Genomic DNA, 25,439 nt, shown 5'->3' with positions numbered 1-25,439 from the left:
AATTTCATATCATCTTTTACATAGAGACATGTAGCTCTTTTAACATCAGGTGGCGAACAAAGTGTGAACAGGAAATCTATACGTCAGCTCACAAACCCAGATAAGCAGAAACAGAAACAACAAGAAGTGCGTTATGTGACCCTGTTCAAGATGAAATTACTGTTTCTCACTCTTTTCTTTGGGAACTTTTGCACATTTTCAGCATCATCTGATCCAAGTGAGTATCACAGATTTGTCTTTTTAGAAAATCTGGATATTATTTGTATTATTTCATCTAGATTTTGATATGATCCCACACATGGATCATGTTTCTTTCATGAAACATATTATAGTTCATATTAAAAAAGTACTAAACTATATATGTTTATATTTAAAAAGTACTTCCTAAATAAACTAGACTAAATCGGCTTTTAAGTTTTTCAGTCTTTTATTTATTTTTTCTCCTTTTTGTGGTTTTGTTTGCAAAGACTACGGAAGTAATGTGGTTCTACAACCATCGAGATGTAAAAAAAATAATGTAATATTTAAATAATCTTAACATAAGTCTAAAAAGGATTATTTCATCAGCAGAGGTGATCGATTGATAATCCTGAAGAAACTGTGTTAAGTAGTCTTAAGTAATGTAAAATTGAGGAAATGATTTTCAGATGGCTGCTTTCCAACATGTGTCACATGCAACATGAGATTACAACCTATTCTGACCAATTTCTCACACTAACATTGACTAAAGTCAAAATATGTTATTTTAATTGGTATTTCGGATATTGACTGACACCATTTTAAGAAGTAACACTGTTTAAAATAGTACTGTATTTGACCGGAAATGAACATTTCCTGTATGTTCATTTTTACACAGAAATTACCATACAGAATGAGCATCCTCTGCTGACTAATAATAACCATAACACTCTGCAGAAAAGGTGACTTCTTATATTGTCATTCATTAGCATATACAGTTGAGTCAAAATTATTAGCCCTCCTGCATATATTATTAATGTTTAATTTTATTAATATGTAATATTTCACAAACGATGTTTAACAAAGCAATGAAATTTTTATAATATGTCCTATAATACTTTTTCTTCTGGAGAAAGTCTTATTTGTTTTATTTCAGCTAGAATAAAAGCCATTAATATTAATGTCAATATTAATAGCCCACTTAAAGGTGCAGTTTGTAAGTTTAACACCCAGTGGTTAAACAAGGTTTTGCACACCTGGTTCAAAACAAACGAAAGCGCAGGTTGCCAGATTGACGACACCCACAGTAGTGTGCTTGACTGTCGAGCCTAAAGGCTGATTTAAACAGTGTTCTAAATAAAAGCAACAGCATGTGTTAGAAGACATATTGTCCATACTAAAAGGAGTTGAAATTTATATTTTATAAACAGCGTCAAGCAGCTGAACAACAGAATAAACTGACAATGATCGCCTCATGTACACCTCATGTGCTTTATTCAGTGCTTAACGCTAATAATGTGAGTTTGAATGCCATTTTACATGACATTTATTTCCATATACTGAAAGCAGCAGCAGATAGTTCACCTGAGATCTTGTAAGTAAAATTAACCGTTTGAAATTGAACTTTATAACTGTGACTCAGTGCAAGCCAACACATGTCAGTGATTTAGCATCCACATTTAATAATATTAAAGAAGGTTAATATGTATTAATTAGATCATAAACCTTGCCATTCCTTTGTAGTGCAGTGAGTGCACAATTCTGTGCTTCTGAATGGCTGTATTTCAATTTCTGTCATATCGTCTTGTGCAAATAGCCAAATTGCATATTACTGTAAATCTCTTCAATTAGCTTGTTGTTAGGACACAGGATTACAATGTAACCTGCTCACCTCATGTTTACATTCCTAATATTTATATTATTTGCTAATTAATAACCACCTCATGTGGAACTCTGAATCTGCATCTCATTTTGGAGTCTGCTACTTTCCACCGAAGGTCGCATATTGGACACAGATGCTTGCTTTGAGAATCTTCCTGACTAAAAGAACAAAATACGCTGTTTTCCACCAAGGCAACCCGGGGTGCTGAAACATATTTGGCTAAACTAGCATTGAGTGGGTTTAATGACCAAAACAAATACTGACCTTCTGGCATGTAACACACATTTTCAAAGTGGAATATCTGACTTTAGCATTGTTTTTCAGTAAAGAAGAATGTTCTCTTAGTAAAGTTTTATAAAGTAATTTTGAGAGGAAAATGCAATATGATTGATCATGCCTGGCTTCTCATGTATAATCAGCAATAATTCAATCAGATTGATTCAAGTTTACATTAAATAGACGGATTTCACCTTACTGCCTTATCTTTGTTTTGGAAGAATCCCCCCTTCCACCCTATCTCCTCCTTTTCCAGGTGGAGCTCTCGAGACCTGATTTCTTTATATGATTATTGACCAGGCGGGAGGCCTGGACTCAATTATCTCCGAGCTCAGGGTTCTCTCCCAGGACAGCATGCAAAATCTGCGATTAACTTCAAGCATATCTAAAGAGTTTTTAGAAAAGTTAAAAACTTATGAGTCCCACTAATGCATAGAGACTCACGGAACTTCCGGGAGACTTGGGATGTCTGAATATCATGTTTAATAATTATAGTGAGACGCGATACAGTGGTACATCCTTGATAAACTGTCCGATGTGCACTGCTCTTTGTCTCTGGAACTCAGGTGAGCGCATGACAGTGTGGATAAACTGTAAAACTGTGATAAACTGTGTAACGTAAACACGGTGTAGATGTGGATCATTTTCATTCTAAAATGCCATTTGAGTGTGAGTGCGTGTTTTTTGCGAGAGGGTTTGTGACGGGGCAGGGTGGAGTATTGCCGATGCCGGCTTAGCATCGTGTTGTCTATTGGTGACGGTGGCATTGTCTATCGGCCCTATTGTCTATATATATATATATATATATATATAGTTTCTAGAATTATCCGTTCATCTTAGGCCCGATTTAAGTCTTACCTCCCTGACTCTATCCCTCCTTTCTGCTTTATAACCATGCTTAGTCAAAATAAGATCATCATCGTGTATGTGTTAAATAAACTTCATTTTGTCAACTTGCAAAACACACTGCGTGTTGACACCTCGTGTCATAAAAGTAACATAAAAGGCTGTTACTCCGGTTTCACATCGCATGAGCGGCATGTATTTTATTGGTGTGCATGTAAACAACCGGGATTCACAGAAGCAGGAGCAGCTTGTGTGAGGCACGCGGGAATGGTTTTCTGCGCACATGCGCCAGTTTGCTTTAACCAGCCTTGTTTCAGTTGCACATAGAGAGTAACAACATGTGACAAGCGCCAAACGCCTTTATTCTGGGATTACCTCTTTAAATTAATAGATTTGCATAAAATCAGGAATTCCAAAAAGTAGAACAATCTCCTCTAAAGTATCCCAGTATAATATTTACTATACTGTTTCTCTCATCTTTATTCAGAAATAAACTGCCTTATCATAAATCTGGACTATGTGAACTGCACATGGAGCGAACATCAGTACAATTACAGTCTCAAGGGCGGGTATGTATTAATGAAACAAGAAAGCATTTTTGAAAATCAAATTGGGGAACTTACAATTGATGTGTGATTTCTCTTAGGTTTTCATATTTTGACATCGAAGACTGTCCTGAATATGAGACAGCAAATGGTGTTAATGTGGCCTGCATGCTCCCCTACAAAGAAAGAACACAACGCTTTAATACATTGAAAACAAGCCTGTACCGTGACGATGGCAGTTTGGTGACGGAACAGGAACATATGCTGAAAGAATATGGTATGAGAAGCCATTCGTTTTTTGCTTTCTCAAGATTTAACCATAATGGTATTATGGATGGATTGATATGTTACTGTGATGTTAAACAGTGAAGCTTAACCCTCCGACCAACCTGTCTGTGGTGGAGAAAAAAGATGCTGAACTGTGGCTTTACTGGAATGTTACGAAGAACGACAACTGCATTGAGAGTGAAGTTCGTTACAGGACTGACCAGAACAATTGGAAGGTAATGAGTGTTATAAAACGAAATGCTAACTGCTAACTAGACTTTGAGCTTGCAAAATTTTGTCGAACTGACACAGGATTAAACAAGTTAATTGAATATTAAAAATGACCGGTGATTGGTCCACATTTTAAGTTTCTGTACAGAGAGGTCATGTTTTAATCTTCGATTGGTCTCACGTGATGCAATTTCGTAGGTCAGAGTTCACCAAGCTTGAACTTTCCAGCGCAGCGAACTTGTTGCACAAGCTTGCGTTTCTGGTCTGTCGCTTTTGTATGTGTATAAATGGAAGTCTATGGGGCAAAAAGTGCAGTGTGGCCACTGCTTTATTAAGGATTTGCTCAAAGAGCGAGACGTTAATACCCTGTAAAAAGGCTTAGTCCCTTATTTATCATGGGTCACCACAGCGGAATATACTGGCAATTATTCCAGCATATGATTTTAAACAGCGGATGCCCTTCCAGCCGCAACACAGTACTGGGAAACATCCATACACTCTCACATACACTACGACCAATTTAGTTTATTCAATTGACCTATAGCACATACAAATGCCAACTGGCCCAGCCGGGACTCGAAGCAGCGACCTTCTTGCTGTGAGGTAACAGTGCTAACCACTGAGCCACATTGCCGCCCATAAAAAGCAATTAGTTAAGTTTATTTTAAAAATTACGCGGATCGTTTTTGATCTTTGACAAGTAATGTGTGTTTTACTCTGGATCAGTGTCAGCAGATTTAAATTTAGCAGCTGATTGTTGCATGCACTGAACTCTCTAATCATATGCTCCAGAAACCAGCCTAGATTGATCACACCGGTGTGATTGTACATTTCACAGGGTTAAGACTGCAGTGTTCACTGTTTTATTAATAACGATATCTCAGGCTATCAGTGTTTGGACACTCAGCAGTGAATATTAAACCACACTGAAGTGAACTGAACTTAAACTCTGAAAACTGGACTGACACTGTTTCAATTCACTATAATCTTCTTTGTTGAGCTGCTTTGACACAATCTACACTGTAAAAGCACTATAGAAATAAAGATGAATTGAAATTGAATTGAATAGATGATTACAAAAACTGCCCCACACTTGTGCATTAACTCAGTAGATCCGCCCACAGCAAACATCCAGGCAATCTGCTTTTTTATCAGAGAATCGCAAAGCTGTAACTTTCTCTTATTGTAATTATGTATATTTACATTTTAAAATCAGAGAAAAGACAGATGCCATAGTACTCAAAAGGTACTCACTATAAATTAGCACAAGATTGAGCAAAATGTGCATGATACCCCCCTTTAAAATGATGGAGTAAAATGGAATAAAACAAACACAAAGACATGTTCGGGGCGGCCATTGTAAGGTCTACAAGAACGAAAGCTGATGATTGAAATTTGATGCAACTACATTATGAAATGGATAGTTCCTCTCTTTGATTATGATTGATTGAAATGCAATCAAAACTCCACAAACATGCATGCTTCTGTGTCTGTGTTGTAACAAGAATAACATTGGTTGGCAGAAGAACAATTTTCTTTTTATTATTGTTATTACATTTCATTTGCTTGCTGTAAATTGAATAAGCAATAAGCCAAAAGCTTTAATGAAATGTTATTCCATTAGTAACATGGTAAAAGTGAATTTGCCAATCTTAACAAGGTGTTTTTTTTTAACAATAAAGATCTCGGGAGCATTGTTTCGGAAGGGAATACAGGCCAAAATAACAAACAATAAGACAACTAACTTGCGGGTAAAATAATACGAACTTGCCTGCTAAAATGAATTACCCCCCCAAAAAATACGACAAACTTCCTTTTTTTCCTCGCTACCACAAAAAAACAACAACAGGTTTTTAAAGAAAATGGCAATTCCCAACCTACAGTTTCAATCATCCAAAAATAATATATAGTTTTAATAAGTAAAAACAAAGCAAACCGCCCCCGATGAAATTTGACAAGCAGTTAGAAAAACATAAAGACTTTTCAGTCAATTTATTAACAAAATCTGTCAATTACCCCACACTAATGCAACAAATAATCTGGGGCAGGAGACAGATGCTCAGAAAAACAGCAGCAGTGAGGCAACGACGGCGGAGATGTGTGACCGATCCGTCCTTTGTTTCTCTCCTCCGCTTGTATACACTCCGACTCGCAACACAGCTGGACCCCAATCAAGCGCAGCATTTTATATATATATATATATATATATATATGTCTAGCTAATTGCCTCTAATTTCCACCTGTTGTCAATTCCATTTGCACAACACCATGTGACATTGATTGTCAATCAGTGTTGTTTCCTTAGTGGGCAGTATGATTTTACAGAAGTGTGATTGACTTGGAGTTACACTGTGTTATTTAAGTGTTCCCTTTATTTTTTTGAAGGAGACTTGAAAAAGATGTTCAGAACTCTTTATGTATAATCTTACATTTGTAATGAATTAAAAAGCTTGTGGCTTGTACAATTTTTCTAATACAACAAAATTGTGTACAGTTAGTTGGTAAACCATGTAAGTCTGTATGTTTACCAGACCATGTAACTTGTCGCCACCTATTGGTTTAATAATGTAATATCCAAAAAACGAAGTGATAAACAAATGACAGAAAGTCCCAATGCTCGTCTAAACTTCTAGTTGAATTAATCGTTTTTTATGTATCTCACCTTATGATCATCTGACTACTGAAGACAAACAAAATGATTTCCACCTCCTCTGTTCCTAGGACACCACTCCAGGCGTCAGGACCACATACAGTTTGCCCTTTCCTTCAAACAAACAGTACAAGTTTCAGGTCAGGGCTCGGATAACCTCATCCTGCGGCCAGTCCAAGTTCTGGAGCGAGTGGAGTGAGTCTGTGACATGGGGAACTGAGAAAGCCTTCAATGACACAGGTACTGACGAGCTTATCACATCGGTAACACTTTAGAATAATGGTCCATTAGTTAATGTATTTACTAACATGAACAAACTATTAGTAATACATTTATTAAGGTATTTATTCAACTTTGTTAATGTTAGTCAATGTTATTTATATGAAATAACGTTAGTTCATGTAAACTCATGGCCGTACTATGGATTTTTGAAACAGCACGCAATGTGCAACACAGCTCTAAGTGAAATTATCCAGCTAAGGGTTAAATCTGAACGTGCACTTGTTTTAAAATATAGATTTTTTATATGAAAGATCCGACTTTAAATGGTTAAATGTTTAAATGATTCGTCGTTCATCCGGATTGTTAGCCTGTTCGTATTGACGTCAACACGAAACAATACCAAATATGAACTGCTGGATCCAGTAAAACCTAAACGCGCCTTTCTCTTCAGACACTAGTGGAATGTTAGGACACAGCGTTACAATGTAACCTGTTCACCTAATGTTTAAGTTCATACTATTGATATTATTTGCTTGTTAATAACCACCATGTGATTCTGCGTCTTATTTCTGTAAGATGAGAAAATATTTTATATTCTTCTTTTATATATTCCTTCTATGCTAATGAAGGACTACTGAGACATTCCAAGCATGGGATGGGTTCTCCTCAGGGGCGGACTGGGACAAAAATTCAGCCCTGGCACTGTAGCCACATCAGCCCACATTACCACACTGACATAGCCCCACCCACGGACATGCACATTCACTATTTATTTTGATGTACAGATGGTGAAATAATATGACATTCTTGCCATTCTTGATTTTAATTACGTCCGGGTAACCTCGGATTGGGTCGGCCCATCTTAAAATCAGGCGGCCGTCGCCGATTGGTCCAAATGCTTAACATTTATTATTATTATTATTATTATTATTATTATTATTATTATTATCATCATCATCATAATATCACATCTAGCAAGAGATAAAAGCTGCCTCCACGTAAAAACAATACATATAAAAAATAAAATAAAAACTGATCGGCCCACATTTAAAAATTGGTCACATTTAAAAAGATGGCCAGTCCGCCCCTGGTTCTCCTGGTGTGGCAGAGTTCCTCACAGCTCCAATACACATCTCTGTTATTTGCTTACAGCAGGGGTGCTTAATCCTGTTCCTGGAGATCCACCTTCCTGCAGATTTCAGTTGCTACCCATATCAAACACACCTGAACCAATTAATTAGGACCTGAACACCACTTGATAATTACAGGCAGGTGTGTTTGATATGGGTAGCAACTGAAATCTGCGGGAAGGTGGATCTCCAGGAACAGGATTAAGCACCCCTGGCTTACAGTAACCATGTGCTTTCACCATACACAATTCATCTGCTCGTGATCTTCCTTCATATAACTTTGTCATGTCATTTGACAGTTTATGACTTCAGATTTGTAAGGATGAAATCAACAGAGACATTGATAGATTGTATTTCAGTACAATATATTTACTATTGTTGAGTCATGGCCTGTGGAGAGTTTGTTAATGTTCTTCTCCCACACTTTATCTCCTCAACTTTGCTCTCATGTTCAGCTGGTTTTGGGGGTTGGTTTTCACTCATGTTTGGCAATGCTTTGCTCAGGGTATAATAAGGAAAGGTAACTGTTGATCTGGGAGAATGGCTTTTACTCTGCTTCTCCCGTACACCAGTGCGTAGCCTCATATGCTAACAAAGGCAGTTTCACTGTCTTTGTTGCTCAGCAGTGCATACGTTACAGCTAATCTCATAATACAGTATGTTAGTTTGTTTCATTCTAATGTCTGTATATTTAAACATGTAACTTAATTAACAACTTTGCTTGCTTTAAGCTTTGAGATTCTTTCTCTTTATCAATGATGAGAACAACTTTAATGGAGTCAGATTTATTACAATGCAGTCAGATAAATAATGGATTTAAACACGCCATCCTTCAACTGCTTTCTGTTTCAGACTATTAGTTTAGAATAGCAGCGTAAGCTCCAAGCCTTACATTTCGGAGGCTATACTGTCCACTGGTGGTCAATTTCCAGTTGCAGACACATACTTTGAGAGTCTTCCTGACTAAATCAAATAGCGGTTTTTCTACAAAGGCAACCCAGAGTGCTGAAATATAATTGGCTAAACTGGCATTGGGCAGGTTAAATAACCAAAACAAAGACAGATGTTCTGGCACCGCAGGTTTACAAAGCAGAATGACTTCAGCATTCAGAACGTGCACTTGTTTAAAAATAGAGATTTGCCGTTTGCTTTTGCTATGGCCAACATCAGCTCGCATGTGGCGCGGTCAATTTTCAAAATATTTCAATTTTTGCGACTGTGTGGATTAATACTGAATGTGTGTTGTTGTTATTACTTGGGGTTAGGTTAAGAGTAAAGGAATAGGCTGGTGTTTAACTGCATTGCTTTCATGCACTCCTGCATTGGGCTCACACATACACTCTGTACTCCGGGTACTTCATAGGCGTGCAGGGCGTTTCTCTCTATCTCGTGCTGAACACAGTTAACCAATTACAACACAGTCATCGGACCAAACAGCGCAGATTAGCCCCACTCAGAAGAGGAATTTGGGAACAAATGAGCCACTGAACAAATGACATGAGAGTCGTTGGGATAATTAGATAAAATAAATGCATATAATAAGACAAGGAAAGTGTTTTTTTGACCATGCATGCATATCGGACTGTTTTTAAAGACCCCAAAACCAAAATATGACCTTTTATAATGCATAATAGGGGCTCTTAGATGTTAACAACCACATCTTTGGATTTCAATAATGTATTAGTCAATGTTGAACTGCTTTAGACGATTATTCATACTTAATGTTAGTAAATGTATTAACTAATGGACCTATATTTGAACATGTCACCACCACATCTTATCAGTATTACAAATCTCTTTTCTGCATAGCATGTTGAAAATAAAAGAGCTGCAGAAATACAGAGTCACACAAGCATATTAGGATTTATCAATAATGCTAATATACACAGGGAAACTGTTTGAGCAATGTTGTCAGGCATTATTGAAGAGTGATGATGCTCAGCTGCTTTCCTATTGAGAATGGGTAACAATATCATATATGTATCTTGTTGCCCAAATTAGTTGCCCTGTACCTGGTTGCCCATTGAGGACATTATTTCCCAAATTTGCCCGGCAACATTGTTCAAAAAGTTGCCCTATGTACATAATTGTATATAATAATTAGCCTTCCTGTGATATTTTTATTCTTTAAAATAAATTACAAAGTTCTATTTAATACTTATTTCTAAACATAATTTCTTTGTTTGTGTCACGATGACATTGCATAATAGTTTACTAGTTATTTTGCGAGGTACTATTATTTGCTTAAAGTGTAATTCAAAGACTTGATTAGGCAAGGCAAGTTTATTTCTATAGCACATTTCACACACAATGGTAATTCAAAGTGCTTTACATAAACATGAATAAAAGTATAAAAAATAAAATTAACAAAGACAAAAATGATTAAAAACAGATTAAAATGTGTTAAACAGGTTATAAAAGAGGGAAAAATAAAAGAAAGCCATAATAGTGCGATCTGTCGGACATAGCACAATGCTAATTCAGTAAAGGCGCAGCTACACAGAGTGATCTGTTAGGTTTGTATTGAGTGAGCATGACTGTAATGTACTGAGGTCCTAGACCATTTAGTAATTTTATAGACTTGTAATAATACTTTAAAATCTATTCTGAATGTAACTGGGAACCAGTGTAAAGACCTGCGGACAGGTGTGATGTGCTCTGATTTTTTGGTTCTGGCCGCAGCGTTCTGTATGAGCTGCAACTGTCTGACTGTCTTTTAGGAAGGCCAGTGAGGAGTTCATAACAGTAATCCACCCTGCTGCTGATAAAAGCATGAACAAGTGCTCACTAGAAAAAAAGCACCTAATTCTTGCAATGTTTTAGAGATGATAGTATGCTGATTTAGTTACTGCTTTGACATGACTACTGAAACTCAGATCTGACTCCAGAATCACACCAAGATTCTTGACCTTATTTTTTGTTTGTTTGACCCCTAGAGCCAAGGTACGCATTCACCTTGAGAACCTCATCTCTGTTCCCAAACACAATAACTTCAGTTTTCTCTGTTTAACTGAAGAAAGTTTTGGCACATTCAACTGTTAATTCTATCAATATTTGACTAAAATAGCTTGATTTTAATTCCAAAATTGATCAAAAGTTATACATCTGTGAAACTTCATAGGAGAGATTATGATGAACTTTAAGGGCACTGAGGTTTGCCATTTTTCTAATCTGGTACAGTTCTGCAGGCTTACTTCCTTTTGAGTGGCCACACTCTAAAGTTGCCAAGCACTGGGTATTGCTGTCAGTATAGAAGCAATATTTTATCTTAAGTGTGCTAAAGCTGTAAAATACATGAATATGTTTGGAGAGATCTGCTAATAAAAAAAAGGGATTTTCATAACAGTTTTTTCTCCGGAGAGTTTGGGTTCCATGTCTGTGACGTCACTGGTCTTGTATGCTGTGGGAGCAACAATTCTACTCGTCATACTCTCCTGCCTGCTCGTCCACAGTGAAAGGTTTGAATCACTTCTTTGTGTATAATAATTCTTAAACATATACACTTCCTGTCAAAAGTTTGGGGCCAGTAGGATTTTAATATGTTTTAAAATGAGCTAATCCTGCTCACCAAGGCTGCATTTATTTCAGCAAAAATACAGTACAAGTTATTGCACTATAAAACAACTGTTCAAAAGTAGTTTATATTATTATTATTATTATTATTATTATTATCATCATTATCATCAATGGTAATAGTAAAAAAGCAATAATGACTGGAGTAATAATTACATTTGAAACTATATCCAATAAGAAAGCAGATATTTAAAATTTCAATAAATATTTAACAATTCCTTTTTTACATTTAATAAATGCTGCCTTGATAAAAATAATCATTTTCTTAAAAAAAAAAAACATGAAATAAAAAATGACCCCAAATATTTGACCGGTGGATATCAGCACAACAATTCTTCCCTCTAACCAAATGTTCAACATTCCCTAGGTTAAGGATAATTTTAATACCAGTGGTACCAAATGCAGGACGGAATGTAAGCAATTATCTTGCGGCCCTTTTTGACAACTATGACGGCAATGTTGAAGTAAGTAGCATTTCCTTCTCACTCAGACAATCTCTGAAAATGATCCCATTTTTAAAAAATATAATTTTCCTGACAGAAATATGTTAAAACATATGAAATATATGTTGTATCTGTGTTAAATATATTTTTGAAATGGAAAATATATTTCATTTTAACAAGAAAAAAAAATATTTCTAAATATATTTTAGGGTAAAGAAATACATTTCCAACCTTACAGTAAAATGAGTATGGAGATCAAAGTTTCCAAAATGCATTAAATAATAAAAAAAATAGCAATAATAATAACAGTAAACTATATGCATCAGCATAGTTATAAATATTTTAGTATGTTGATTGGTTGATGTGCAAATAAAGATGTTCTTAATGTCACCTGTAAATGTATTGTCTTGCATAGAAATATATGAAGTGTAAATAATATAAAATTGATTTATTTTTTGCCAATTCCTTTGTATATTTTGAAATATATTAGAACAAATTTAGGTAACACTTTATTTTGATGGTCCATTTGAGTATTAGTAGACTGTCTGCTTAAAGTCTCTGCATACTGCTCCTTCAAAAGACATTTCACTGACTATAACTATAAGTCAACTTACACTAACCCCAACCCTAACCTAACAGCCTACTTAGAATCTACTGATAAATAGTTGGCATTTAGATGCAATGTAACTTAAATTCAACAAACAAACCATCAAAATAAAGTGTGACCAAAATGTCATTTTTTTTTTACCATACATGATTCTTCATAGCGAGGAACGCAAGTATCTTTTTGTATTCATTTCCCTACAGAAATGGCTGTCCATGCCTAAAGATCTGGAGAATGGTTTCAAACCCAATTTTACAGAGCGCGCCTGCCCTGTTCGTGAGTACAAGATCTTTTCCCAGTCCAGCAGTGATAGTGAGAGCATCCTCTCCAACCCAACAGACGTATCATCTGATTACCAAAGCATGCACAGATATTCATCAGCCTCAACAATACCCGGATCTGCTGAACCCCTGCAAACCCAAAATCCTTCTCAAGTAGACAATCCTGTCTAATCCAGTCAGTTTTCAACAATGGGAAATGGGAAAGTTGTCATGCATTTTAGCCATTAATTTACACGAGAATGGCATTTTGGGGGCAGATTGATGAGGAAAAACGACTTCACCCCCGTAATGCCGTACAGATTAGGGCTGCACAGTATTGGAAAAATCTAACATTACGAGATGTATGTATGTGTATATATATATATATATATATACATACATACATGCATACATACATACATACATACATACATACATACATACATACATACATACATACATACATACATACATACATACATACATACATACATACATACATACATACATACATACATACATACATACATACATACATACATATATATATATATATATATATATATATATATATATATATATATATATATTTATATATAGCGATATGAATAAAATTTTACCAGATAACTTGAATATCTCTATTTGGAAAGAATTGATAATGTTAGATCGATTGGGATGAAGCTTAACAGTGTTCAATTACAGTAACTGAATGATAAAAATAAAAGTAATTCAGTAAATTTAATCGTTGTTAAAGTCACAAATGCTACAATTTATTGTGCCTGAATGCTTTTAGGGTCATTATACAATCACAGGCATCAAAAACACATGCAAATGATGAATTATAATACAAACTCAACATTGCGTATGCCTCTGATGTGACTATTGCGAATGATTACATTGCGATATCGATGCTCAAAAGATATATAGTGCAGGCCTAGTACAGATTATTCCACCAATTAGAGAATCGCAAATGTAAAGTATACCAAAATACATATTTAGCCCCACCCAGTCCTATGATGCACTGTCAATGATAGGAATACATGGAGAGTGTTGGCATTTTCGCAGTAAACGGGCAAAGTTTTTATAGTATTATTTTCTCCAACATTTTTCAAAAACTGAAGGAAAATGTTTTAGTACATTGTTGTTGTGTATTAATTAAAATTGTAGGTTTACTAATAATGTAAGAGAAAAATAGTTTAAAAAATCACAACAATGATTTCAGAATAAGTGAAAAAGAGGCTCTGTGCATGTTATGTAATGTTGAATTCCTATTCAAATCTCATCTTGCACATCTAATCTCAAAAGCTAAATGTTAGGCCTTAAAAAGTCTTAAATGTACAATAATGTTGTGTTGTAGATCTTAAATGTTTTTTTAACAGGTCTTAATTTTCAGTTGTTTATGTAAAGCTACCCAATTTGGCCATTAACACCCATGCAATCACCATCTTGATAAAACTTTACATTTTTTTAAAATTAAAAATAGCATCTAATTACTTTCCTCACAGTAACATTTGCTTAAAAGTTCTCCATTTATTTACTGCTGAGGATACTGACCTGACCTATATTTTGTATTATTAAATATTTATTATTGTAGACTGAAGTGATTGACAGCTATTTTTGTTATATTCTTGGTCAGGGTTATAAGGTTTGGGAATGGATATATTTGAAAACGAATAAAAACTATTCCAACAAAATTATTAATATTGTTTTGTTAAATTTATTAGATTTTAATCATTTTTTAATAGGGCAAGTGAAAATATTTTCAAACTGGGATATTTGACAAAAAGCTGTGTACAAGTCTAAAATTTCATTCATAATGGTCTTAAAATGTCTTAAAAAGACTTACATTTAACTTGCTGAAACCCTGAAAATAGCTCAGTTAAGGTGGATATGCCCATGGTAATATAGTGTCTGCTATTTTAATGAATTTAAGAAGCTGCATTGTAGTCAAGTTCATCCAAGCACTTTTAACAATATTGTCTTTTTGCTTGTTAGCTCCTGTTGAGTTTTCTATATTTGTGTATGGAATTATTTTTCTGTTTTTTTATAGGATTGTAGGTAAAATTTATTTACTAAAGGTTTTTTAGGCACTGAGTTTGTTATATACACTCACCGGCCATTTTATTAGGTACACCTGTCCAACTGCTCGTTAATGCAAATTTCTCAAAAATCAGCCAATCACATGGCAGCAACTCTGCATATAGGCATGTAGACATGGTCAAGACGATCTGCTGCAGTTGAAACCGAGCTTCAGAATGGGGAAGAAAGGTTATTTAAGTGACTTTGAGCATGGCATGCTTTTTTGTGCTAGACGTGCTGATCTGAGTATTTTAGAAACTGCTGATCTAGTAGGATTTTCATGCACAACCATCTCTAGGGATTACAGAGAATGGTTCGACAAATAGAAAATATCTAGTGAGCGGCAGTTCTGTTGGTAAAAATGCCTTGTTGATGCCAGAGGTTAGAGGAGAATGGCTAGGCTTATAGAAAGAGAACAGTAACTTAAATAACTACTCGTTACACCCGAGGTATGCAGAAGAGCATCTCTGAACGCACAACATGTCCAACCTTGTTGCGGATACAGCAGCAGAAAAATCACGCTGAGTGCCACTCCTGTCAGCTAAGAACAGGAAACTGAGGCTACAATTCACACAGGCTCACCAAAATTGGACAATGGAAGATTGGAAAATTGTTGCCTAGTCTGATGAGTCTTGATTTCTGCTGCGACATTCAGAATTTGGCATTAACAACATTATTTGGTATCAACGGTTATGGCTGCTGGTAGTGGTGTAATGGTGTGGGGGATATTATCTTGGCACACTTTGGGCCCATTAGTACCAATTGAGCATCGTGTCATCTCAACAGTATTGTTGCTGACCATCTCCATCCCTTAATGAGCACACTGTACCCATGTTCTCATGGCTACATCCAGCAGGATATTGCGCCATGTCATAAAGCGTCAATTATCTCAGACTGGTTTCCTGAATATGACAATGAGTTCACTGTATTCAAACGGCCTCCACAGTCACCAGCTCTCAATCCAATAGAGCAGTTTTAGCAACTGCATGATGCTATCATGTCAATATGGACTGAATTCTCTGAGGAATATTTCCAGTACCTTACTGAATCTGTACCATGAAGGATTAAGGCAAAAGGTGGTACAATCCGGAATTAGTGAGGTGTACCTAATAAAGTGGCCATAGTATGTGGTATGATTTCTGCTTGTGATTCATGCTGCTGCTTTTTTGCAACATAGTTTGACATATATATATATGCAAGATGGATCGGCGACAGGGGGTTTCACACTGCATGACTTTACAATAGGAAGAACAGCCAACTTTGTCTCGGTGAGCAAACTACGTCTCACAACCAAACACACGTGAGAAGTGACATTAAACAACGCAAGGTGGGGTAGTATATCATTGTTATTTTCTACATAATGAGAAAGAAGCATTTGGTGGGGTAGAAAATGTGCTTATTTTGCTCAGCTGGGTTTTAAAGGGATTCAATTCTTCTTTTTTTGACCGGGTTGTAATACTGCTCAGATGACACAAACAGGCACAGGTGCTCCACTAGTTTTTCCTCCATTTCTTGAGACCAAATAGGCCCTTTTAACATCTCCCACAACCTCCTGCTGGCCTGCAGATACCCAATACTAGTGGATGCTGATCTCTCATTGGCTGTAGTTGATCGCTGATGTTATTTTCAATCAGAGCACATTTCACACTGCATGATTTTGAATCGCCGACAGCTCCAGATATTTAGCATTCCGAATATCTCATGGGTGTCGGCGACTCATTGACGATTCTCTCAGATTGCGTCTTGGATAGCTCACACTGTGTGATTGTTACTCTCATGAACAAGGGCTGATTTGCCTGTGATTTCCGGCACTTGTCTGCGATTTCTTAAAACCTGTCAGCGAGTCAAATTCAGGGTTAAAATCATGCAGTCTGAACACGGCATAAGAGTATATGTTTGTTTTTTCTTTATATCATTGTATGATGTTTAAAGAATGTAATGCTTTTGTAAACATTAAATAAAAACATTCATAAAAAGCTAGTCCATAATTCATATGCACATTTTGAATTTTATTTCATTTTTCAGAGTCCACTCTAATGTTCGATCTCATCTTAAAGTGTCACTTGCAGGAGAACATTGAATAAAATCACATTTTCCAATTTACGGAGAAAAAAAAAAACATTCTGGGTCAAAACATTTTAAACGCGTACATACTTAAAACAACCCAAAATCCTCAAAATGAATAAATAACATGCCTGTTAAACATATATAAGAGCTGAAATGGTCTGGTGTTGTGCATGTCTATTGACCTTATTCTAAAATGCGGAAGTGCGCCTGTTTTCGCGATTGTCTTAGAACTTCCGATTCATTCGCCTATGGGAGAAATGACTAGGAATAATAAACGGCAGAAAACGGTCAAACTACTTGCTCTACAAACAAATGTTTGCATGACTATACAGACCAAGTAGAATAATATAACAAGGAAATATCAGTTTGCAACATCAAACAGCGAAACGAGCAGTTTTTAATGTCTAAAAATGAATGGAAGTGAATGAGACCGGAAGTCTCGTGCCAAAAAGATTCAAATGGCAGCGCCCGCTCGTCTGCGGAGAATAAGGTCAATAATACGTTTCTGATTTTGGCACATGAATCTCATACCTGATGTGTTAGTTTAAAACACTACGTACAAATCAAAGCCACATTTATCCAAGCTGGTCTTCATATTGCTTTCTGAAGCAGTCTCCGGCAGGGAAGAAATCCCAGCATCTCTCCTGGTACATCTTCCACACGTATGATTCCTGTCAAACACACATGTCTTCAATGTTTCAATCCATTTTCTTTCATTTTCCTTCGGCTTAGCCCCATATTAATCAGGGATCGCCACAGTGGAATGAACCGCCAACTATTTCAGCATATGTTGTACAGAGCGGATGCCCTTCTAGCTGCATTCCAGTACTAGGAAACACCCATATAAACTCATTCACACATTCACTATGGTCAATTTAGTTAATCCAGTTCACCTATAGCGCATGTCTTTGGACTGTAAGGGAAACCAGAGCACCAGGAGGAAGCCCATGTAACACAGGAACAACTTCACACAGAAATGCCCCAGATGGGACTTGAAGCAGCGACCTTCTTTCTGTGAGGCGACAGTGCTAACCACTGAGTCACGGTGCCACCTATTAAATCCATTTTCACTATAGTAATTATGATAAGGTGATGAACATATTTACCTGGCCAGTGTGCTCTGTTTCATCCTTGTTGATTAAGTACATCAGGAAAAACCTGGTGAAGAGAGAAACATCACTTCTGTTTTCCTGAATATGCAAAGATTATATTACATCAGAAAAATGCTCACATGTAATTGGCCAGGTTGTGTTCTTCAAGCGTGTGGGTCTCAAAGCCATGGGGCGTTGTATCAAAGTAGTCGCTCCCAATGCCACATATAAAGCATTTGGTCTGCAGAATCCATGCAAAGTGCAAAATGTCAGCAAATATATTAAGAGTTATGAATATGATTCATCTATACCTTACAGTAAAGATCTCAATACCTCCATGTCCTCTTTCACTTGCTCTTGCTGGTCTCTCAGTTCACCAAAGGCATCAATGATCAGACCTATCAAGAAGAACAAGCATTGAATTTAAAGGGACAGTTCACCCAAAAATGAAAATTCTGTCATCATTTACTCATCCTTCACTTTTCACAAATTTGTTTGAGTTTCTTTCCTCTGTTCAACACAAAAGAAGATATTTTGAAAAATGCTGGAAACCATTGATTTATATAGTATTAGTTTTTCCTACTATGGATGTCAATGGTTACTGGTTTCTAACATTATTCAAATTATCTTCTTTTGTGTTCAACAGAAAAAAAACTTATAAAAGTTTGGAAGCACTTGAGGAGTTTGGAAATTTAATTTTATTTTCAAGTTAATTTCATTTTCAATATTAATTTAATATAAATATCCATAGTGAAAGTGCCATTGTTGTGTGAAAAATACACAGATTAATAGATTGCGTTCAGTTTTCCACTGTATTTGTATAAACATTGAATACCAAGATTTAGATTTAACTGCTTTCAAGTATGAGGAGTTAATAAATATTGGTATTGGCAAAGATTTTCATATCTATATCATATCTGCCCCTTATAATAAATATCAAATTAAGCCTAAACAAGTGTTTAGTGTAACAGAAAAAGTCTTATAAATCCCTCATTCAGCACAAATCATACTTGTCAACTCTCCCGTTTTTCCCAGGATTCTCCCATATTTTATAATTCTATCCAGCTATCATCCCGTAAAGGTATTTTCCAGTGTTTTCAATCTGTTTATGAAGGGTGGCAATAAACATCAAGGAGCCGATCCTCCCTGTATGCCATACCACCAAACCACCAAGGGACACCCCTTGCTCTTAAATGTGAATCTCTTCTGTGCTTTTATTTTATTTAGGCATGAAAACACTTTAAAATAAATATAAAAATGGTGGGATTCCCTTCCTTTCCATTATAGTTGCTGTTGCCTGTTCTATGCCATCCTCAAAACAGTCAGTTTATGTAGCTGTGCGTGACTGTCAGACACACTCCACTGTGATAAATAAATGCTGCTTCCCAAACAGATTCTGGGTTTTGGGTGCGTGTTTGAGCACACATATACACAATAATAATACTAATAACAATAATAATAATAACAACATCTATACATGTCGATCTTGGTGGGTTTTCTTTTAAACACAACACACAAAACATTTTGTCTTAAATGAGCATAAAAAGTTAGGAAAGCAATCAAATGTTTTCATTATAGATGTGTCATTTTTAAAGTGACACCTCCTATTTAATGTAATCAAACGAAAAATCTAAATAATATTCATTTGCTAAAACAAAAATGAGGTTTTTTAGAACACCATTGATGCTCTCAAAATATGCAAACCGTCCACAGTCAGAGGAATGCTGGAGGGGTTGCGGGAATGTGGGTAATCATGCACATATATTTTTGGAATGTCCTAAAATCTTTGCATTTTGGCAAGTGGTAAAGATTGAGATAATGAAAATTAAACAGTTAGAACTACCTTTTACTCTCCCGTTTTTCTTGCTTGAAGGGATACCCCAGGATATATATAATAAAATCAGAGATATATACTACATATACTTTTACTAAGTGCAAGAAAGAGTATAACAATAACTTGGATGAAGCCAAACCCTCCAACAATAATACAGTGAATAGAAAAACTTGAATCTATATATATTTAATGGAGTATATGACTGCTCAACTTCAAGTAAAACTGGATATTTTTAAACAAAGATGGGCACCTGTTACTTTGTATCAGAACAGGACATAATATTTCCAGCTCCTTTAAAACTGAAAACAATGTATGTTTTTTTTTTGTAATTTGTTTTAATTTACATTCAGGGTTACTTTTTTTTCTGTTGGTTTTTTATTTTTAATAATCACTGCTGTCACTGTTTGTTCTGTTCTGTAAAATGTTTAATGTATAAAAATAAAGTAAAAAATAAAAATAAATAAAAAATAAATATATTATATATATATATATATATATATATATATATATATATATATATATATATATATATATACACACACACACATACATACATACAAGTATATAAATATATGCTATTTGTTCCTTTATAAATAATAATCATATTATTAAATAAAAATAATAAAAATAAAATGTATTACTGACCATGTCATTTTATTTACAATGAAACAGCTCCAGATGAACATGGTTAGTAATTTAAGTTTTTTTTTTTTTGTGCCGTACCCATTAAACATTACCATACCCAATGTTGAGAGATATGGCACAAATCGTCAGTGTTTTGCACTACATGACAGAATAAATCGTAGCATATTTTGGCTGTGAATGAAAAGATATTCCAAAAAATACATATATTTATATTTTTAAAATCGCATGGCCATCCAGAAGGTAAGTTTTAATGTCATAGATCAGACAGGACTGCGACTCTGAAGGATGGAATAAAGATCAGTCTTACCCTGAATGATGGCAAGCAGGATGACGATGACAAAGAAGAAGAAGGTGATGTCGAAGACCACCCGATAGAGCTCATACTCATCTCCAGCAGGGTCCTCGATCTCGTCTCCTATACCTCCACCTGCCCGCACACCCACATACATGTGGAACAAATAACACTGCAAAAAGAAAGACAGAGAGATGGTTGGTTTATACAGCAGGTGTTTGATCAGGGGGAAAAAAGCAGGAGAAAATAATGTGGACGCTTGTTTTTTAATCACATAATTAAAAAAAAATGCATAAATAAATAAATATAAATACAAGATATTAATGTAATCACAACTTTTTATCTCACAATTTAGAGTTAATCTTACAAATCAAAATGTTCGTCCTGCAATTCTGCAAATGTCAGACCTTTAAGATAGAAATTCAGAACTGTGGAATATAAACTACAGATAACTCGATGACAACAATTAGATAAGCTGCTGTTTAAATTTCAATCCTCCGTGACAGAAACAAAATTAAAAGCAAGATTTTATTCAGAATTGTGAGGAAAAACTGACTGAAATTGGGGCTGCAAGGTACTGGGAAAACATTAAATGTAATATTGTTTTGATTATTGCATTAACGTTATTTCCTGTGATGTAACATTTCCTAACAGAAATGCAATTTTTATTAGCTATTTTGTTTTTTAAATGTACTGAGACAGTTTTGAGTAATAGGCATATCAGCTTCCCTAGCTATTTCATGGCAAAAACAGATCAAATGTGCAAATATTTCATAAATAACACTTTTCTATATTTAAAAAAGTTTATAACAATAAAAAGAAATCAACGACAATAATATATCAAATAAGATAAAAACTTGTAAGCTTGTATACTCTTTTAAATGATTCACATTTAAAAAGAATCCCTTTAAAGATTAGGGGAGCGCTGTCTGATAACATTTCAAATAGGGCATTGCAAAAGTATACGTTTATTTACGTAATAATCACATTAAAGTAAAAAGGAGATAGATATATTTTCATGTCATGATAAAAAAAAGCTTTGTTAAGATGCATTTAGATCTATTCCCACTATTAATATGTACTCTCTGCTCTGAGATTCTAGGTTCATCTTCGGGCCTGGTCAAGCTAACAGCATAATGAATTTGATTGGTCAAAAATCAACAACCTATGCATGCAGCACACAAATGCTTGGCACTTAAAATCAGGGTTTCTGCAGCTTTCATCAAGTCAAATTTAAGACCTTTAAAGACATTTTTATGACCATTAGTAAATTACATTTTTCCATTAATGAATTATACACATATATAGAGCTAAATGCTAAGAATTTTTTAATTTTATTTTACTTGCCCTATCAAAAAAAATGCATATTTTGTTATTTTTATATATTTTAAATGTGACAAAACAAGCAAACTCTAATTGTATACATGCATTTTTTTCAACATAACTTTTCTCTTTAAAATAATTGACAAGTTTTTATAACTATAATGAAATAAATTAATTCACAACAGTCTGTCCAGGTCAGTCACCAGGCAGCTATAAATACTTTTAACAAATGTTATTGTAAGAAAGATAATTAAACTTTTATTAAAGGGTTTATTGAGATGGAGTGTTGGTGATTGGTTGTGTGTTTGCCCAGTTGGAGCTTTACATGGACAAAAGAAAATTAAAACTGGTTTAAAATGATTAAAGACCCACAACACAATATTTCAGTGAAGTTTAAGTCTTTTTAAAGCCTAAAATATATATATATTTTTCATTTAAGACATGTTAAGACTGTTTAAGACCCTGCAAACACCCTGTAAAATACATTTCATGTTATTGCAACTCACTGTGATATCAATATTGCTCATACTATTGCATACACTGCATATTACATATTGTGCATCCCATTTTTTCTTTTTGATGGAAACCAGTTTTCACAAACCGACTCAATGAGACATTGTTAGAAAATAAGACTAATTTAATACTAATGTTGAGTGACCAACCGTCATCATGTCGTCACACTTCATATCCGGCTCATCCTCATCCTCGCTCTTATTGTAGAACTTCCTGAAGAAGTTGAAGGCCACCACAGTGTAGAGGTACACAACCACAGCCAGCAAACCCACAGTCATCATCAGCTGAAACAATCCAACAGTCAACCCATTTGCACAACCAGTTTGAGTTTAGCTGCTGTGTATCTGACTGTACCTGTTTTCCATTGTGTGTGACGGAGGAAAGAATTGTACGCAGTGTCTTAACACCCATTGCGATGTCCAGCAGGTGACAAGCAAAGAAAAAGTTGTTGTAATGTCCAAGAAGGGACATCACTGTGTACCACACCAGGTAGAGGAAAGTCTGCAAATAAAAAAGATGAATTTTATTTTTTGGGGGGTTTGTTCACACTTTTTAAAGCTGTTTTCCACTGTGCTGTATGGTTCAGCATGGCTCAGTTTGCTCAGTTTTGGCTATGTTAGTTTGCATTTTTACTTCAGTTTAAAACCACTTAAAGTGGGGGGACTATGCCTATTTGATAGTTTTCACATGTTGTCACACCATTAGGGGAACACCTCTCTGGCGGGCAAAACATTACATCTCCTGCTGACTGCCAAGTCAAGGGCTGATTAATAAAAAAAAGCCGGATAATTGTTGTGCAATAAGGTTTAGTGTTACTAACTAATAAGGAGACACATTTGAGCTGCGCTTCTGCAAAATTTCTCTCCTTGAGAGGAAGAAAAGCCAGAAAGGAGAAATTTATAGATTTGTGCCAAATGGTAGCATCATTGACCCATAACAATTCATGGCAGCTTTTACTTTCAGTGTGTTTGTATGCTTTTTATACAGTTTCTAATTTGCAGGTCAAGAGCAATTAATGTACTCATTGAAATGCAAAGTCGAAGTAAAAGTCGAAGCTGTCATGAATCTGGTTTGTTAATTGTAAATCTTTTCCCTTCTGTGTCTTCCCTTACCTGCCGTCAGCGCTTGCAATCAGCGCGAGCGCTGATCAGCAGTCAACTGTTTCCGCTTTGTCATTATTGACACTCCTATATCTACCTCCCTTATTTCTCCTCCTGTTGTCAGATTATTGTTACTCTGTGCGTTTGTTCTCCGTGTAGTTTGTGCATCATTTGTCTTGTCTCGTCAAGTCTCCCCGTTATTCATCCCTCCTGTGTTCATTGTTTCATGTTGAGCGCCGCAGCTTGCTTGACTGTGCACAGACCATCAGCACCCGGAGGTCAGTGTTTCCTGCATCGCTGTGGTGGGCACGGACCGATCGGCTCACTTCCTCTCTCGCACCCGGCCGGGGGTTTGCCTTTTGAGTTTGCTTAGAAGAACCGGATCTGTGTGATTCATTTGAATTACTGACAGACTGCCTTTGTTGAACTATTAATAAACATTGATTGAACTGCACAAACCTCTCCTTTGATTCTGTTCCGTGACAGAAGCAGAAGTGAACGAAAAGGTTTTTCCTACCAGCAAATATTATTCCAATTAAAAGAAACCGACACCGAACATAAAAGCAGACACAAATGATTAAATCGCTGAGGAATATCCAAAAGATAAGGTTAAATGTAAGAATTGGAGCTCTGACAAGGACCTGACAATTCTAAATTACTTAAAAATAGTTGTGGATGCAAAATATGGATTGCAAGTGCCCACAAAGTTTGTGATCATATCTCGGTTCTGTTCTGTTGATCCAAATATTCATAGCTTGAAACAGTAATGCAACACAAACAGTTAATTTTTCATCTGTGGAGATCCCAGTGTAGCTGCCTTTACGGCCCATTTTTTATTTTATTTTTTTGCCCAAAAGGTCTCCGCACAAGTCACAAGAGTTGTGCCACCTTTTACTGTAATGACATCATCATCAAGATAAAATAAACAAACATGCAACACCATGCGTTCTGTCTCATGTGTTAGTGACGATTCTCTCCGATCAGCTCACTTAGAACCTCACACAAGATGAAACTAATAAATTAGCAGGTACCAGGTACAGAACGCTAAGAAAAGCCCTCAAAAGTGAGCCATAATGAACCAAAAGGTGCTGTACCATGCAGCGGAAAAGCAGCTTGGTTTTGCATCTCTTGGTTTGGGAAATAATTCTTTGAATCCTGGTTTGCACTCATATTAAAATAAACACAATAGCAGAGCTAAAAATAAAATGATGTAATTTCACTACAAAAATATATGATTTACTAACTTACATTGTCTGTGAACACAACTCCAAATTTCCAGATCTGATACTTGATGTCAATGGAAGTGAACCTAAAAAAACAAATGAAGATACAGAATCTAAACCAAGAAGCATTAATTTTGCTATAGTTTGTACAATTAGTGGAACAAAAATGACACTGTTCACATTGAAATTGTTATAGTTTGATAATAAATTGATAATAAATAATTTCAATACCATGCAAGCATAGAGTTGTCTGGCTCTTCTGGTTTCTTGTCTGTCTGTTGTTTGCTGACATCCAGAGATGCCAGATCCATACCCAGCAGCTCTGCGATTCTCTCTCGTCCATAAATATCTCCATATTTATCCAGAACCTTGCCGAAAGAAAGAA

The 25,439-nt window shown here is 35.5% G+C and overlaps 2 protein-coding genes across 9 annotated transcripts in view; one reads left to right on the top strand and one right to left on the bottom strand.

The window, feature by feature from the left end:
* The first annotated feature begins 104 nt into the window (after positions 1-104).
* il2rga (interleukin 2 receptor, gamma a) lies at positions 105-13,079 on the top strand. The gene is given in 8 exon segments (NM_001128271.1): positions 105-217; positions 3,450-3,531; positions 3,609-3,784; positions 3,874-4,010; positions 6,727-6,895; positions 11,354-11,465; positions 11,948-12,044; positions 12,831-13,079. Coding segments are annotated over 8 exon segments (1,089 nt in total). The 5' UTR covers positions 105-150.
* A 3,875-nt stretch (positions 13,080-16,954) lies between these two features.
* ryr1a (ryanodine receptor 1a (skeletal)) overlaps positions 16,955-25,439 on the bottom strand; it is a 129,479-nt gene continuing 120,994 nt past the window's right edge. For all 8 annotated transcript variants that reach the window (XM_087271025.1, XM_087271028.1, XM_087271027.1 and 5 more), the window contains 9 exons: positions 25,286-25,422; positions 25,080-25,140; positions 23,086-23,232; positions 22,881-23,015; positions 20,911-21,067; positions 18,458-18,522; positions 18,265-18,365; positions 18,140-18,191; positions 16,955-17,704 (listed from right to left, as the gene is read on the bottom strand). In XM_087271025.1, the coding sequence (XP_087127151.1) occupies positions 17,609-17,704; positions 18,140-18,191; positions 18,265-18,365; positions 18,458-18,522; positions 20,911-21,067; positions 22,881-23,015; positions 23,086-23,232; positions 25,080-25,140; positions 25,286-25,422 (951 nt within the window). In that variant the 3' untranslated portion in view covers positions 16,955-17,608. The remainder of the gene's footprint in view (positions 17,705-18,139; positions 18,192-18,264; positions 18,366-18,457; positions 18,523-20,910; positions 21,068-22,880; positions 23,016-23,085; positions 23,233-25,079; positions 25,141-25,285; positions 25,423-25,439) is intronic.

Source organism: Danio rerio, chromosome 10 (assembly GCF_052040795.2).
Source record: "Danio rerio strain M-AB ecotype USA chromosome 10, GRCz13ab, whole genome shotgun sequence".
Taxonomy (NCBI): Eukaryota; Metazoa; Chordata; class Actinopteri; order Cypriniformes; family Danionidae; genus Danio; species Danio rerio.
Note: the sequence above shows the minus strand (reverse complement) of the source record. Positions and strands in the feature narration are given on the sequence as shown.